Here is a 14,368-nt window from a genome sequence, read left to right as displayed (position 1 = left end):
ATTGACTGGACTCATGATTAGGTTTTGGAAAATTATACAGAGCAAGAAGATGGAAATTAGGTGGAGAGATGGGGAATCAGGTGGAGCAATCGAAGAAGAATGAAGGGAGAGGAAACGAGAAACTTAATTAGGTGGAGAAGATAGGGAATTGGGTAAAGCAATTGAAGAAAAAAGGGAGAAATTACAGAGGGAAAATGGAGAAAAGAAGAAGACGAAGAGGGAACGGAAAGAAGACGAAGAGGATGATGAAAAGGAAAGAATAAAAAAGACAAAAAAAATTCCGGTTTTCAAGGCGTCAAAATGGACTCCTTGGTTGGGAGTTTATGACTGTCTTGGTTGTTGTGAGGCATGGGTCTTGGCTGATTTGAGGCATGGGAAGTTGGGAATGGACAGGGGAAAGGATGCATATGCACCTTTTCAGAATTCTTTTTATTATGAACCACCTAACCGGATTTTTACTTTTAATCTTTAAAAATTAGATATAGTAATTTAAAATGTATATGCCTAATATGTTTTTAAATTCTGGACTTGTTAGATATTTTATTTACATTTTATCATTCTTTTATTCTTTTATTTATGTATTTCATACAAGTATAATTTTTCGTAAGTGTCAATATGCACTTATTTACAAGATATACAAGAAATTTACCTAAATTCGCCTAGACAGCCTAGGCGCCCGCCTAGAACCCGCCTAGCCATCTAGGCACTAGGCTCTAGCCCGCCGCCTAACTAGCGCCTAGCGTTTTTTAGAACCTTGTCAGACGTCACGTGTGAAATTGGTTCATTCCCGCTCACAGCGCACTCTTGTCTTTAGGTACTTTTAGGTTTAAATTTATTCACATTTTCCACATCACTATACTTTATGCCTTCTTTACCCTCTGGGTGTTGGCCAGCACAACTCGATTTGGAGTCCTAGTGAACATTCTGGGTCGGGGTGTGTCAAATTACATTAGTTGTTATAAACTTTAAAAAGCCTACAAGAGTAACAAAACACATTGAAAAAACAAAACAAAGAAAGTCAACAAAATAAATTACCTAATATTGGTATTAAATTAAGTATTTATTTTATTTTTCCATGTCCAATTCAATTTCAGTGTGGTGTTAGATGTTTAGAATAGAAACTAAACTGTTTTTCCATATTGTGGTTCGGTTTCAAACCAAAACCGGTTCAAAACTGCAAAAACCAAACTGTTACGTGTGGTTTGGTTTGTTTTGATTCCAAGTTCCCACCCCTAGCGCGATGTGTGAAGCGTAAGAGGCGTGTGAGTGATGGGAAAATAAAACTAGGAAAAGGACATTGCAACGCAACGTTTGAATCCAAATGTAAAGAAACAAAACAAGGAAACAGATACTACATTGTGGTTTCTGAAACCGAATGTAAAAATTAGGAGTCATGCAAGGTGTGAAGCGTAGGAGGCATGTGAGTGGTGAAAAACAAACGGAACCATGAAACGGACACTGCAACACAGCGTCTGAATCCAAATGTGACAAACACAATCAGGAAACAAACATTGGGTTGCAATGTCTAAATCTGTATTGACCTGTTCCAAAATATTTAAAAATATGAGAAAGGGGTGTTAGACGAATTAGGTGCTAGTTGTAGTGGCATATTTTGTAATTTTTGTTTATTTTAAATATATTTAAGTATCGCAATAAATGGATGACCTATTCATAATTAACATAAATGTTGTTGATATATTGTTAACATTGTAACTTTTTATTAATTTTATGCAAATCAACCATTAGTAAATATATTTCTATTTTTGTTTTTTGCTTAAGATTTATAATATTATTCCCATTTTGGATAGATTTTGTGCTTTGTATCATTAATTGCTTTACTCTTTTAAATAAACTCTTTTTGTTAAAAAAAAAATGCTAGCACAATCACTAACTTTCAATAATGCATCTTACAAAATTGCATAATACCATATACTCAAATTTGAAAAGCCAAATAAAAAACATAAACAACCAATTTCCCAAATTAAAAATAAATAATTGTAGAAAGATTCATAAAACTATTTTCTCCCTTTTGCAATTTTCATTTTTTTTGGATAAATTAAAAATGGTGATTCGAAAATAGGACCTATATTGAAAGAAATATCACAAAACAAAAAGTTAGTTGATTTTTTTAATCTACTATATTGGTAGATTATACCAACCCTCCTATATCACGTGCCGATCTATATTTTTAAAATATATTTATTAATTTTGAGTATGTTCTCAGAGCTCTTCCAGCGCCATGTCATGCACGTTCTTTTAATCCTTTCCGCGTCTTAGCGCAAGTGTATGCCTATAGTCCTAAATTGGAAAACGAGAGTACAATTGAAAACGTAAATAGCTTTCACATCGTATATTCATATTAATGGTTATTTAAAATTTTAAATGTCAGTTAAACCAACGAGATACAAAGACATAGATAATATTAGATCGACCCATCTAATTCATAAATCCACCCATTTCAGAAAACACATCTCTCAAAATCAACCTTCTATTTCTTTGGCCAGAAAAAAAAAAAAAATCTATAAATTAGATTCATTGAATTGTTTCTCTCAAGAATTTTTTTTTTTTTTTTTTTTCTTTTGCATTTTCTCCGCTTTCAATAAAGTATAAACATTTGTTTCCTCCCTCTGCTTATATATAGGTGTGTGCGCGTAATCTAATCTCTGTCCAAAACAAATTTTTGAGTCCACCTGGTACTGTCGGGGTGTCACCCGCTATCATTTTTTCGACAATTTCCTCAATTCCAACGTTATTCTTGCCTGTCCTTGCTCATCCCCTTGTCCCTTTTGCCGCCTCCGCATTTCTGCAAATTCGCAAAGGCGGCTGCTTTCCGAAGCCAAAACCAAAAAGAAGCAACCCAGAAATGTCCAGGTAACAAACGACATTTCCACAACACTCTGCAAATAAAAGAGGGCAAGGGGTCTCCCACCCTCTGCCCAAAATTTGAAATCATTTGTTTCTGTTGTTTGGAATTTTGATCTTTTGGGACAAAGATTCTTGTTGGGTTTTCATTAGTCAAATCGAAGTTCATGGCAGGATGGTCATCCTTAACCGCTGGGTCTGTCTCAGATTGCGTCGAAACTAATGACACATGTCAGAAAAATGGTGTTTTTCCTGAAACCAATCATGCTGGTTCTGTAAAGGATGGTGTGGATTTTGATGAGGGTGATCATATGGGTAGGCGAAGATGTATATTTAATCGAGTTTTAGCTGTTTTTCTTAAGGAAATTGGTGATGGAGGTGGTTTTGTTAGGCCTGTCCCAGCAGTGATTGGTGATAGGCAACCTGTTGATTTGTTCAAATTGTTCTGTGTGGTGAAAGATAGAGGTGGGATTGATTCGGTTTCGAAGAACATTTTGTGGTCTTTTGTTGCCAATGAATTGGGTTTTGATCAGGAAGCAATGTGTTCTGTGAAATTGATTTACTTTAAATATTTGAATGAGCTGGAGAAATGGTTTAGGGAGATTTGTGAAACTAGGAGTTCGGGAAATGGGGATTTGCATCCGTTGTCTTCGGAGTTGGTGAGAGAGTTTGGAGGTTTGTTGTCGGGTTGGCCAGAGCGGAAGGGCAAAAGTGATGGAGAGGTTCATCTAGTATCTGGAGAATGCAATGGTGATGATGACGAAAAAGTTTGTAATTACGATCAGAGTGATATTTTGATATCACTATCTAGTCTCAATAAAAAAGAAAATGATCGTAAAAGAAAGCGAGAATACTTGGTAGGAATGCTAAATTGGGTAGTCCAGGTTGCAAAGCAACCAAATGATCCTTCAATTGGAGCAATACCAGGGCCAACTAAGTGGAAAGAGCATAGGAGCGATGACGAGTGCTGGGTCCAAGCACTTAGAGCAAAGGAGGCATTGCTGATAAGAAGGAATGTTAATTCAAAGACTGAAGAATGTCTCCAGCAGGTACATTTGTTTGTTTGTTTGTGTGTTTCCCTAAATGTTTTTTCCTTTTGCTTCTTGACTACAGCCATTTCTTGAATTTTATATGCATAGTATAGTTAATCGTTCGAGTGTACTCCTTGCTCCGTAACATTTATTAATGAGATGATGAATATCATCCCCTGTGATAAGTTGCCATTGTTTCTGCCTCGAGTAAGTTAACCTCCACAATATGATATCGCCATCCACCTTAATAGCTACAAACCTAAACAGGTTTCCAGATAGTTCACACATCAACCCTACTTAATTCAGCAATATCCGAACTTTTTGATCAGGTGCTTCTTGTTCATTAAGTTTGTCTAACTATGCTCTTCCTTTTCCTTTTCTGCACCAATTTTTGATTTCCCGGAACTGTGAATATCCATGTATGAAAGTAAATTAGTTTCAATTTTATAAACAGATCATGGTCTAAACTTGCAGAAGAAGCTAAAGATGCATCCATTGTTGTACGAAGATAATATTGTTGCTGGTCGCCAGTGCTCAGGGAGGTTTCGATGCAGTGAAAGGCTTCCTCATTCAGTTAAATCTCAATCATGCCCTTGTTGCCATAAAAAAGAGGTGGAAAACGATTCTATGGAGAAAGCTCCTGCAGAAGTTGATTTATTGGCCACTGATGCAACGTCTGAGGAGAATCCCCACGAAAAGGATGTCTCTATAGGCGCTCATGCTCAAGCTGATGTCCCTGAATGGACAGGGGTGGCTTCTGAAAGTGATATTAAATGGCTAGGCACACAGGTTTGGCCCTTGAAATGTGAAGAAGACGGCCCCCTTAGTGAAACAGATCTTATTGGCCAAGGAAGACAAGATAACTGTGGCTGTGGATTTCCAGGTTCTGTTGCATGTTTCCGATTTCACATTACTGAGGCTAGGATGAAATTGAAGAGAGAGCTTGGTTCCTTGTTCTATCATTGGCGATTTGATCGAATGGGTGAGGAAGTTTCTCTTCGGTGGACAGCTGAAGAAGAAAAGAGATTCAAGGATTTGGTAAAGTTAAATCACTCAAATTCTCCTTTTTTTGAGGGAAATACCTCAAATTCTTCTTCCTTTTGGGATAGTGCATCCAAGTGGTTTCTTAGAAAAACAAGGGAAGACTTGGTAAGCTATTATTTCAATGTGTTTGTTGTCCAGCGCAGAAGTTATCAAAATCGTGCAACTCCAAAAACCATTGATAGTGATGATGACGTAACAGAGTTGGGATCTCTAAGTAATGGTTTTAGGCGTGAGATAGTCGAGGTTTCAGCCAATTCTCTACCATGTTCTCTGAACCAGCAGTCCACTGATTTCGACTAGGTATAAATTGTGTCCCGGGGAGTTAGATAATCGGACTGGGGTTTGAACCACTGCATTAACGTATCAAATGGTGATGCAATTTTGAGGGCTGTGTGTGTCATGGTGGAAGCGGGCCTGGTGGGATTGGTGGTGAGGCCAGAAGGTAGAATTGATGAAATGTGCCGAAGAATGTTGTTAGTACTCGACAATTGTCTTCAGCTTTCGTTTTGAAGAACCATGCTACAATTTTAGATGGATGCATCGTGATACTGTACCTTATACCAGGTTCTATAACCTTGGATACAACCATAGAAGTAGATTGGGAAACAAGAGAGGAAGAGACAGAGTTGTCCAAGTTTTCGGGCATTTCTTTCGTTTTTAGAAAACCATTTTTCTTTGTTGTAACTTCTGACAGGTTTTTTCTTTCTAAAAAACTAAAAATTAGCATATAGAATTAAATGTTGTGACCCTTTGCCTTTCAGTTTCAGTTTCAGTGATTTGTCTTCGCCATTCTCGTTTTGGTTCTCTCTCTGTTCCAACACAAACATGCCGGTAAGGCTTAGTTATCGGTGTTGCAACGTGAGAATATGATAGGTGACCGTGATACACGTATATTATTTGCAGCTATGTATGTGTAAACATAATGCAGCTCTCCTTCACCTGTCAGAGGCTGCCCGTTGAGATCATTGTCGAGGACTAGGAGAAGTCGTTCTAGGTATACTGGAGATCTCGAATTCCCTATTTGCAAAACTGTTTTGGTTTTATGGATTCTGTTTTATTCAAACTTAGATACCGGGTTCAAGCTTTGTTGAGTTGAGTTGAAGAAAACTCTGGTTTATCTTGCTGCAGGTGCCGTGAATCTGTTGATCAACGTAGTTCTAGGTGTCGCAAATCAATGTCATCCTTGCATCACAGTTTTGTAAAAAAATTTGTTATGTGATCATGCGACACATAAATGGGTCACATAAATTTTGTAAAAAAATTTAAATTGAAAATAAATTAGAAATAGGTTTATTAATTTAATAATTAATTAAAAAAGTGTCAACCTAGAAACTCAATCCAACAATCATCTCTGATCCTAACTCACACTTTTCTACCTCCATCTATGGTACCCTTTGCTGTCTCGTCTCTTCTACCTCCATTCTAATTTGGGTTTGGTACTGAGATGTTTTTATAAAAGTGGGTATAAAAAAAAGCTGAAAACATGAAGCAACAAAAATGAGCTTATTCTCACAGCACAGCAAAATCAGTTTTTTTTCAAAGCATAGTAATACCAAACCAGTCCTTAGCTTTTAAGCTGCGAAAATGCAGCTGAGATTTTAAAAGAGTAATGCTAGACTTACCCAATTCATCCTGTAATGTTTATCACAATTCTACAGTACCTTCTCCCTTTGAAGCATGGTTTATACAGATGCAGGACATGATCGTGTTCATGCCCGCAAACGATCTCGAAGCTAGTTGTTATGGCAACGTTTAACGTAAAGATTTCGGATGTCAAATTTGTTGTTTGTTGATAACTTTCCCTAAGCTTGCAAGTGTATGTAGTGTTTTTTTACATAAGTTGTGCTAAAATCTTGGTTCTCATTCCTTGTAATACAAGACCAGTAAATTGCTAACCAATTCCCCTTCCCTATTGGTATTTCAATATTTTGTTTACCAAATTGTCTTACAGTTCATTTTTGTTGGTACATTTTGAATTGCAATATCAAGCATGCGGCATAACTAACTCACGTGTATGGACGGAAGCAGCCAGTGGCTACTGGGGATAGGTGGCCCCACTCAACTTTTCATAATTTGAAGATTCCATATAGTGCTAGTTAATCAAATAAATTGTCACCAAATAAAAAAAATAGAATTTTAACGAAAAGCTCGCAATATTGTTCAGTTTAATAAAAAATCACATTTTACACTAAAAAGTCAATCCTGGTACTATTCACTTTACTCTTTATTTTGTCTTTATTGTTAAAACTCAAAGTTTTAACTAAAAAAATTTAGACTTTAACCCATTAATAGTTTTTCTGCTCCAACATTTTTGAGTTAAATTTTAAACCCGAAATTACTAAAGAATGAATTTAGGATTTTTTTTTCTTAAAGTAATTTTTTTTTAAGAAGAAGTTTATGTAGACTATCCTAATTTAATTTTATGAATATTTTAACCTAAAAATATTTCAATTCCGATAAATATTGAAAAATCACTAAATCACCACCATGAAACACGGGGAACACTATGAAAGAATATGAAATACATGAAAATAATTTTTTTTTAACTATTTTAGCCGTTAGATTTAAATTTGGACCGTTAGATCTTTTTGTTATTGTTGGATTTAATGAATTTCAAAATATAAAACTAAAAAAAAAAAGTACACATATATGGTAGGCCAGGCCACCTGTCACATCCCAGACTCCAACCTCTCGGATATTGTCCGCTTTGGCATTCTGGGCCTGGACTATGTCGCAGCCACCCAGCTACCGCACGGTTTTGTTCTTGTGGACTGTAGTCCACAAAAGGCCTCTCTGAAGTTAAAGCTCTGGGCATGGATATATAAGGCCCAAAGACCACGCCCTCACGGGCGATGTGGGATACTACAATCCACCCCCCTTAGGGAGCCCGACGTCCTCGTCGGCACACCACGACCGTGAGTCTGGCTCTGATACCAAATTGTCACATCCCGGTCTCCCGCCTTGAGGATATTGTCCGCTTTGGCATTCCTGGCCTGGACTAGGTCGCAGAAACCAGGCTACCGTACGGTTTTGTTTTTGCAGGCCGCAGCCCCAAAAAGCCTCCTCAAAGGGTACCACCAGGCATGTACATATAAGGCCCAAAGACCACGCCCTCACGGGCGATGTGGGATACTACAATCCTTTGGCGTGGTCTTTGGGCCTTATATATCCATGCCCAGAGCTTTAACTTCAGAGAGGCCTTTTGTGGACTACAGTCCACAAGAACAAAACCGTGCGGTAGCTGGGTGGCTGCGACATAGTCCAGGCCCAGAATGCCAAAGCGGACAATATCCGAGAGGTTGGAGTCTGGGATGTGACAATTTGGTATCAGAGCCAGACTCACGGCCGTGGTGTGCCGACGAGGACGTCGGGCTCCCTAAGGGGGGTGGATTGTAGTATCCCACATCGCCCGTGAGGGTGTGGTCTTTGGGCCTTATATGTACATGCCTGGTGGTACCCTTTGAGGAGGCCTTTTGGGGCTGCGGCCTGCAAAAACAAAACCGTGCGGTAGCCTGGTGTCTGCGACCTAGTCCAGGCCAGGAATGCCAAAGCGGACAATATCCTCAAGGCGGGAGACCGGGATGTGACACCACCAATTAAGAGGGAATTCTAGCCTAAATTTGCGTCAAAATTGAATTTTGGGTTAAAATTTATATTTGGTCTAATGGTTGGAGTAAATTGGAGTAGGTTTATAATTCGTCAATCGATATGTAAAAGTCCACGTATAGAAGGTTTAGCATGAGAAGAGCTGCAGCAAATAACAACCCTTAAGACCTACTCCAACTCTTGGAGTAGAACTCAAATGTTATATTCTTAATTTACCCTATCTTGCTCCAACCCTTGGGGCAAATATGAGTTTTAACTCAAAACTCATTTCTGAGACAAATTTAGCTTATGATTCTCCCTAGGTAGTGGGGTCGGCCCACCATATATATGTATTTTTTTTAGTTTTATATTTATAAATTCATTGAATCCAACGGCTAAAATTTCATACGATCAAATCCAATGATTTAAAAAAAAGATCTAACGGTTCAAAATTAAATACAATGGCTAAACTAATTAAAAAATATATATTTTATGTGTTTCATATTCTTTTATAGTGTTCCACGATTTTCATGATATCGGTTTTGTGATTTTTCAATATTTGTCGGAATCTGAATATTTTTAGGTTAAAATATTCATAAAATTAAATTGAATAGTCTACATTTTTTTTTTAAAAGTTACTTTAAGAAAAAATTAGGGTAAAGTAAAAAAACTACCTCAACTATTGATATCACAACACTTTCATACCTCATCTTTTAAAATTAACAATGTCATACATCATATTTAGAATTTGTGCTAATGTTATACCTTCCGTTAGCTTGGCCGTTTATTTCTCAGTTAAATGCTGACGTGGCTTGATTCGAGGCCTATTGTCTATTAAAAATTATTAAAATATTATTAAAAACTAAAAAAAAAATATTTAATATTTTTTAAATATTAAAACAAAAGTAAAAAAAAAAAAAAAAAAAAAAGCCCTCACTTCGTCCCTTTCCCCCCCCCCCTCTCTCTCTCTTCTCCCCCATCTTCTTCATCGGGTTGGGGGGGGGTTGGGTTTTCAAATTTTTTATTTTTTGTTGAAGATACAAAAAAAAAAAAAAAAAAAAAAGAAACCAAACCAAACGCAGTTCGTTCCCCCCCCCCCCCCCAAACAAAAACCAAACCCAGTTCCTCTCCCCCCCTCCCCCCCCAAAAAAAAACCCAACCCCCTGCCAACCCCAAATCCACCACTCCCACCCCATCACGAAGGTTTCCCGATTCCACCTCAACGGGATCTGGGTTTTTTCCTGGGTTTTTTTTTTTGGGTTGCAGGTAATGGGTGCGTGTTTAGGGAAGATGGGAGGGGGGGAAGAAAGGAAGGGGGTCGGAGAAAATCGCAAGTGGGGGGGGGGGTGATAAATTGGTTTTTTTCTTCTTCTTCTTCTTCTTTTTTCTGGGTTGCAGGAAGGGCGCTAGAAGGGGAAGAAGACGAAGATGGGGGAGAAAAGAGAAAAGGGGGGTGGGGAAGGGGACGTGAGGGTTTTTTATTTTTTTATTTTTCTTTATTATTTTAATATTTAAAAATTATTAAATGATTTTTTTTAGTTTTTAATAATATTTTATTAATTTTTTAATAGAAAATAGGTATCGAATCAAGTCACATCATTATTTAACTGAAAGATAAACGGTCAAGCTAACGGAAGGTATAACATTGACACAAATTATAAAGATGAAGTATGATATTGTCAAATTTAAAAGATGATGTATGAAAATGTCGTGACATCAATAGTTAGGTAATTTTTTGTACTTTACCCAAAAAACTATCTTAAATTTGTATTTAATTTTAAATTTTAAATTTTGAAATGATCCTTTTTATAAAGTTACTTTAAGAAAAAATTATCTTAAATTCGCAGGATCCTTTTTCTGGAGATCCATTGATCGTAACCGTTTATCGTATATTGTACGGTCAGTTTTCATTAGGTACTATTTATATTTAATTTTAATTTTTAATTTTTGAAATTATTTCTGATCGTAAAATGTACGATGAATGATCATGGCACGGATCTCCATAATCTCCAAAAAATGATCTGGTAAGGATCATTTTCCGACAAAGATAGAGAGGGAAAGAGGGACCCACGCTTTGAATTCCCTAAAAATAAGAAAGCGGGAGGAGAGAAGGGTGCGCGCCAGCTGCACTTGTTACAAGGAAAGGGCGGACTTGGAATCCAATTTCAAATTTATTCTATTTCTTTTTCCTTTTTTTTTTCTTCTAATAAAACAAATGGTGGGTGGGTGTTTTGCTTGCTTACTATTAATAACAAGCTTCTAAAAGGCTAGTTGAGTAGTAGGCAGTAGCTTAGCGTTTGGGCTTCCATAGACTATTTTTTTTATTGGGTAATTTTACTTAAATTTGTTATGTAACATATAAATAAATATTTACCTACTTTAAAATATATAATTTTATTGAGATAAATAAATTACAAAATAGAATAACATATAAATTATAAAGTACTATATTATATTACAAATATGGAGAATAAATATATAATGAGTGTTCATTCATGATCCAACAAATCTCTTACAATTTAATGAAGAAAATGCAAAATAAAAGTTATTTATTTTTCTGTTTATGTGAAAATCGCGACCTAAGTGGTCCAAGTGAGTGTATAGTCAGGGTGACGTGTTATTTTTTATTTTTTAAGCGCCTAATAATTAGTCGCTATTGTGGTCAACCGCCTAATACCTAGACAAAGATTTGGATTCTCTTTTTTGTCCCTCCTCTTCCTTCCCTTTCTATTTGAACGTTATGAATAAGCCACGTTAACATTTTATATTAATTTTTTTGTAAAGAGAATGACAAAAATGAAAAGTGTGAGAGGATGGAGAGAAGGGAGAGAAATAGAAGGGGAGATAATTCTTTCCAATTTTTTATACTATGGTCTCAAGTGTACACTTGCTAGGATAAGGTCCGACAATTGTGTTCCTGACACGTGTACGTTATTTCCCTCCCTCTGTTTAGTGACCGGTCACTTTTCATGTCCTCCGCTTCGACTTGCCTACTAGCTACTGACCAATGGCTAAATGGCTTACCCCCTATTCCAATCTCAGAGGTGGAGCCCAGGTTATACATTAAAAAGACTAAATTGCCCAGAATGACAATGAGAGCTTGTATGATAGAACTTGGGGAATGGAGGAGAGTGAATAGCAACTGTCCAATTTTCAATTTTGGTTGTCGGACAAATGGCACACTGGTTAAATACATCATAAACATTTACAATTTTCTTTTTTGAAAACATATGTTTCATTGGTTAAAACTATTCATACACGACGTTCGTGTTTGAATTTTCTTTTTCATAATTTAAAAGAATTTAGTGTTGATTACCTTACCGTTTATAAAAAATACCATGAAATGAGTTTATCGATTTGAATGGTTGAACTTAGGGCTGGTTTTCATAAGATGTGTTTTTGCCCTAGATGCTTGGAGGTTTTCTAATCTTCATATTTTGCCTCCTCCTTATCAACCTCTGCTTGATTGGATGTTAAATCCTTCTAGTTGGAACCTTCCCCCTAATATTTCTAAGCAATATTTTTGTAAAACCTTCCTCACTTGTTGGCAAGTTCAGGCTTTTAAAAATAACTTGATTTCCAGAAACAGAAACACCAATCCCCACCCATACCAAGTTGCTAAGATTGCTTAAGAGACTCCAATGGTCTCACTCTTGCTGCTGCTGCTTCTCTTGGCCATGTGAGTGTGATGACAGCTGAGGATATGGCCCTTCGGATGGGTTTGGTGCATGCTAGGAGAGCTGGATTTTCAAAAGTTCTAGTGGAAGGAGATTCTAAATTAATCATCGATGTTGTGCTTTCAAAATGTACGTTGTCTTGGAAGCTTAAAATCCTTTTTATAGACTTTACTTCTCTCAAGTGCTGGTTTGAAGACATCCACTTTGCCCATGTGTTCCATGAAGCTAATTTTATTGCTGATACTCTTGTCACTTTCGGTTGTTTGATCCTTCTCTTATGATCATGTTTGGATCAATGCAGTTTCTGAGTGCATCTTCTTTTATATTTGTTTGTAATGGATGCCCTAGAGGCTTTGCTTTTTAATTTAATTTCTCCCTTCTAAACAAAAAAACTTAGATCTGGTTTTGGTTTGGTAACTAACCCGAAAAATGGTTACAGAAAACTAAACTGAAAACATCAGAATAAGAAGAAAAAAAATATCAAGAACCGAAAATTGGTAATCCCCAAATTTTTGGATTTCTTTTTTCGGGTTTAGGAAACCAAAATTCCATTTAAAAAAAAAAAAAAAAAATAGGCCCAACTAAAAAATCATCCTCCAATTGTGAAATTCATCCCCCAGTTCGAAAATTTAAAACCTTAATTCTAAAAGAGGGAGATAAAGGGGAGAGACAGACGGACATTAATGATCGAATCGAGAGATTTGGTTGAGAATTGACGGAGCTCTACGTCAACGACTGAAACGAAAGGGTTTCTTGTCTAGCTGGTAGGCAGATGAAGAGAAAGATGAGATCAACAACTACTTGATAGAGGAATGGGTGGTGGTTGGTCAAGAGGAAGAGAGAGTTTATGCAAGCCGAAGGAGTGTGGTGGTGAGTGGTGATACCGAAAAGGATCAAGAAGGATTGAGGAAGACAGCGAGAAGGGTGTGTGTGTGTGTGTGTGTGTGTGTGAATTTGAGTAAAAAGCTGTGAGAGAGGGAGAAGGTTGAGTTTAAACGAACAGTTGAGATTCAACCAATGGCTAATATTAATTCAACTATATATACAATTATATTAAATCTCTAGTCAATTCAATTCAATTTTTACTGAAAAAAAGGATATGGAGATCGATTACCATACCGAATATTTATTCGATTTTAGTATTTTGACTTTCAGGATAATTCAGTTTCGATTTTAATTGGTTTGGGTTTGGGTTTTTTTGGTTTGGGAATTTCAGTAATTTTCTGACACATCTTGACCGGAGTTGAGACATGTTGGCCGTCACGTGAGGGTGACGTAGTCAAGTGCGCAACAAAAGTGATAATAATAAGAAAATGCGAATAAATAAAAAAAAACAAAACAAAACATATTTAACTAGAGATAATATGTAAGAGTATGAAAGTGATCAAGTATAAAATACATGCATATCAGAGCATAGGTAAAACGAAAGTGCAATTGAACTAACCAAGTACTAATTATACAAACAGGGAGAAGATCCCTACTTTTATTTAGTAGAACGTCAAAACTGCCGTGTAGTCTTCGTGAGCCACCAAGGATGAACAGCTACCTAGAACCTGGAGGGACGCAAAACAGAAGGGTGAGTGGGCAAAAACAAAGCGTTTGAAAATGTATTTATCTTTATGAACATAATAACCCCTCACCGTAAAACCCGTATAATTTTCAGAAAATACTACTACGTAGGTATGAAAACCAATGCACAAGAGCAGTGAAAACTGAAGTATGCCATGTCATGATATCTCAGCAATAATAAATGTAAGCCAGGTGTGAAACCAATATAAAATAGTATGCCAGTCGGAGTCACCTAACGTGACCTGTACGACTGGACCTATAACTCATCAATCTAGGCTAGCACACGAGTCGGAGTCACCTAGTGTGACCTGTACGACAGGCTGGGTATAAATATGTACGCTCAAGTGTTACGATCACGTGAAGGCTGTGAGATAATTCGCGGATCACCTACAAGTCAAAACCACCTATTGTGGTCTGTACGACAGGCTGGCACCAGACTTGGATCCAAGGTGAGGGTGTGGTGCGGGAGGTGAACAATTATATGAAGGCTGGCCCTAACCCCGGGCGGGAGCACTAATATCGGGGTGTAGCCATGATAAGCTCTAAATAAATGTGTGCATACCAATGCAATACAACCCATTCAATCACATAGTACTCACC

The 14,368-nt window shown here is 37.0% G+C and overlaps 1 protein-coding gene across 1 annotated transcript; it reads left to right on the top strand.

Moving 5' to 3' along the window:
• Nucleotides 1-2,666: 2,666 nt before the first annotated feature.
• Nucleotides 2,667-5,915, top strand: LOC137711520 (AT-rich interactive domain-containing protein 2-like). The gene is made up of 2 exons (XM_068450759.1): nt 2,667-3,911; nt 4,368-5,915. Exons 1-2 carry the CDS (start codon nt 3,030-3,032, stop codon nt 5,235-5,237), a joined length of 1,752 nt encoding a protein of 583 aa, XP_068306860.1. The 5' UTR covers nt 2,667-3,029; the 3' UTR covers nt 5,238-5,915.
• Nucleotides 5,916-14,368: the final 8,453 nt, after the last annotated feature.

The sequence above is a fragment of the Pyrus communis genome, chromosome 12 (assembly GCF_963583255.1).
Source record: "Pyrus communis chromosome 12, drPyrComm1.1, whole genome shotgun sequence".
Lineage (NCBI taxonomy): Eukaryota > Viridiplantae > Streptophyta > Magnoliopsida > Rosales > Rosaceae > Pyrus > Pyrus communis.
Note: the sequence above shows the minus strand (reverse complement) of the source record. Positions and strands in the feature narration are given on the sequence as shown.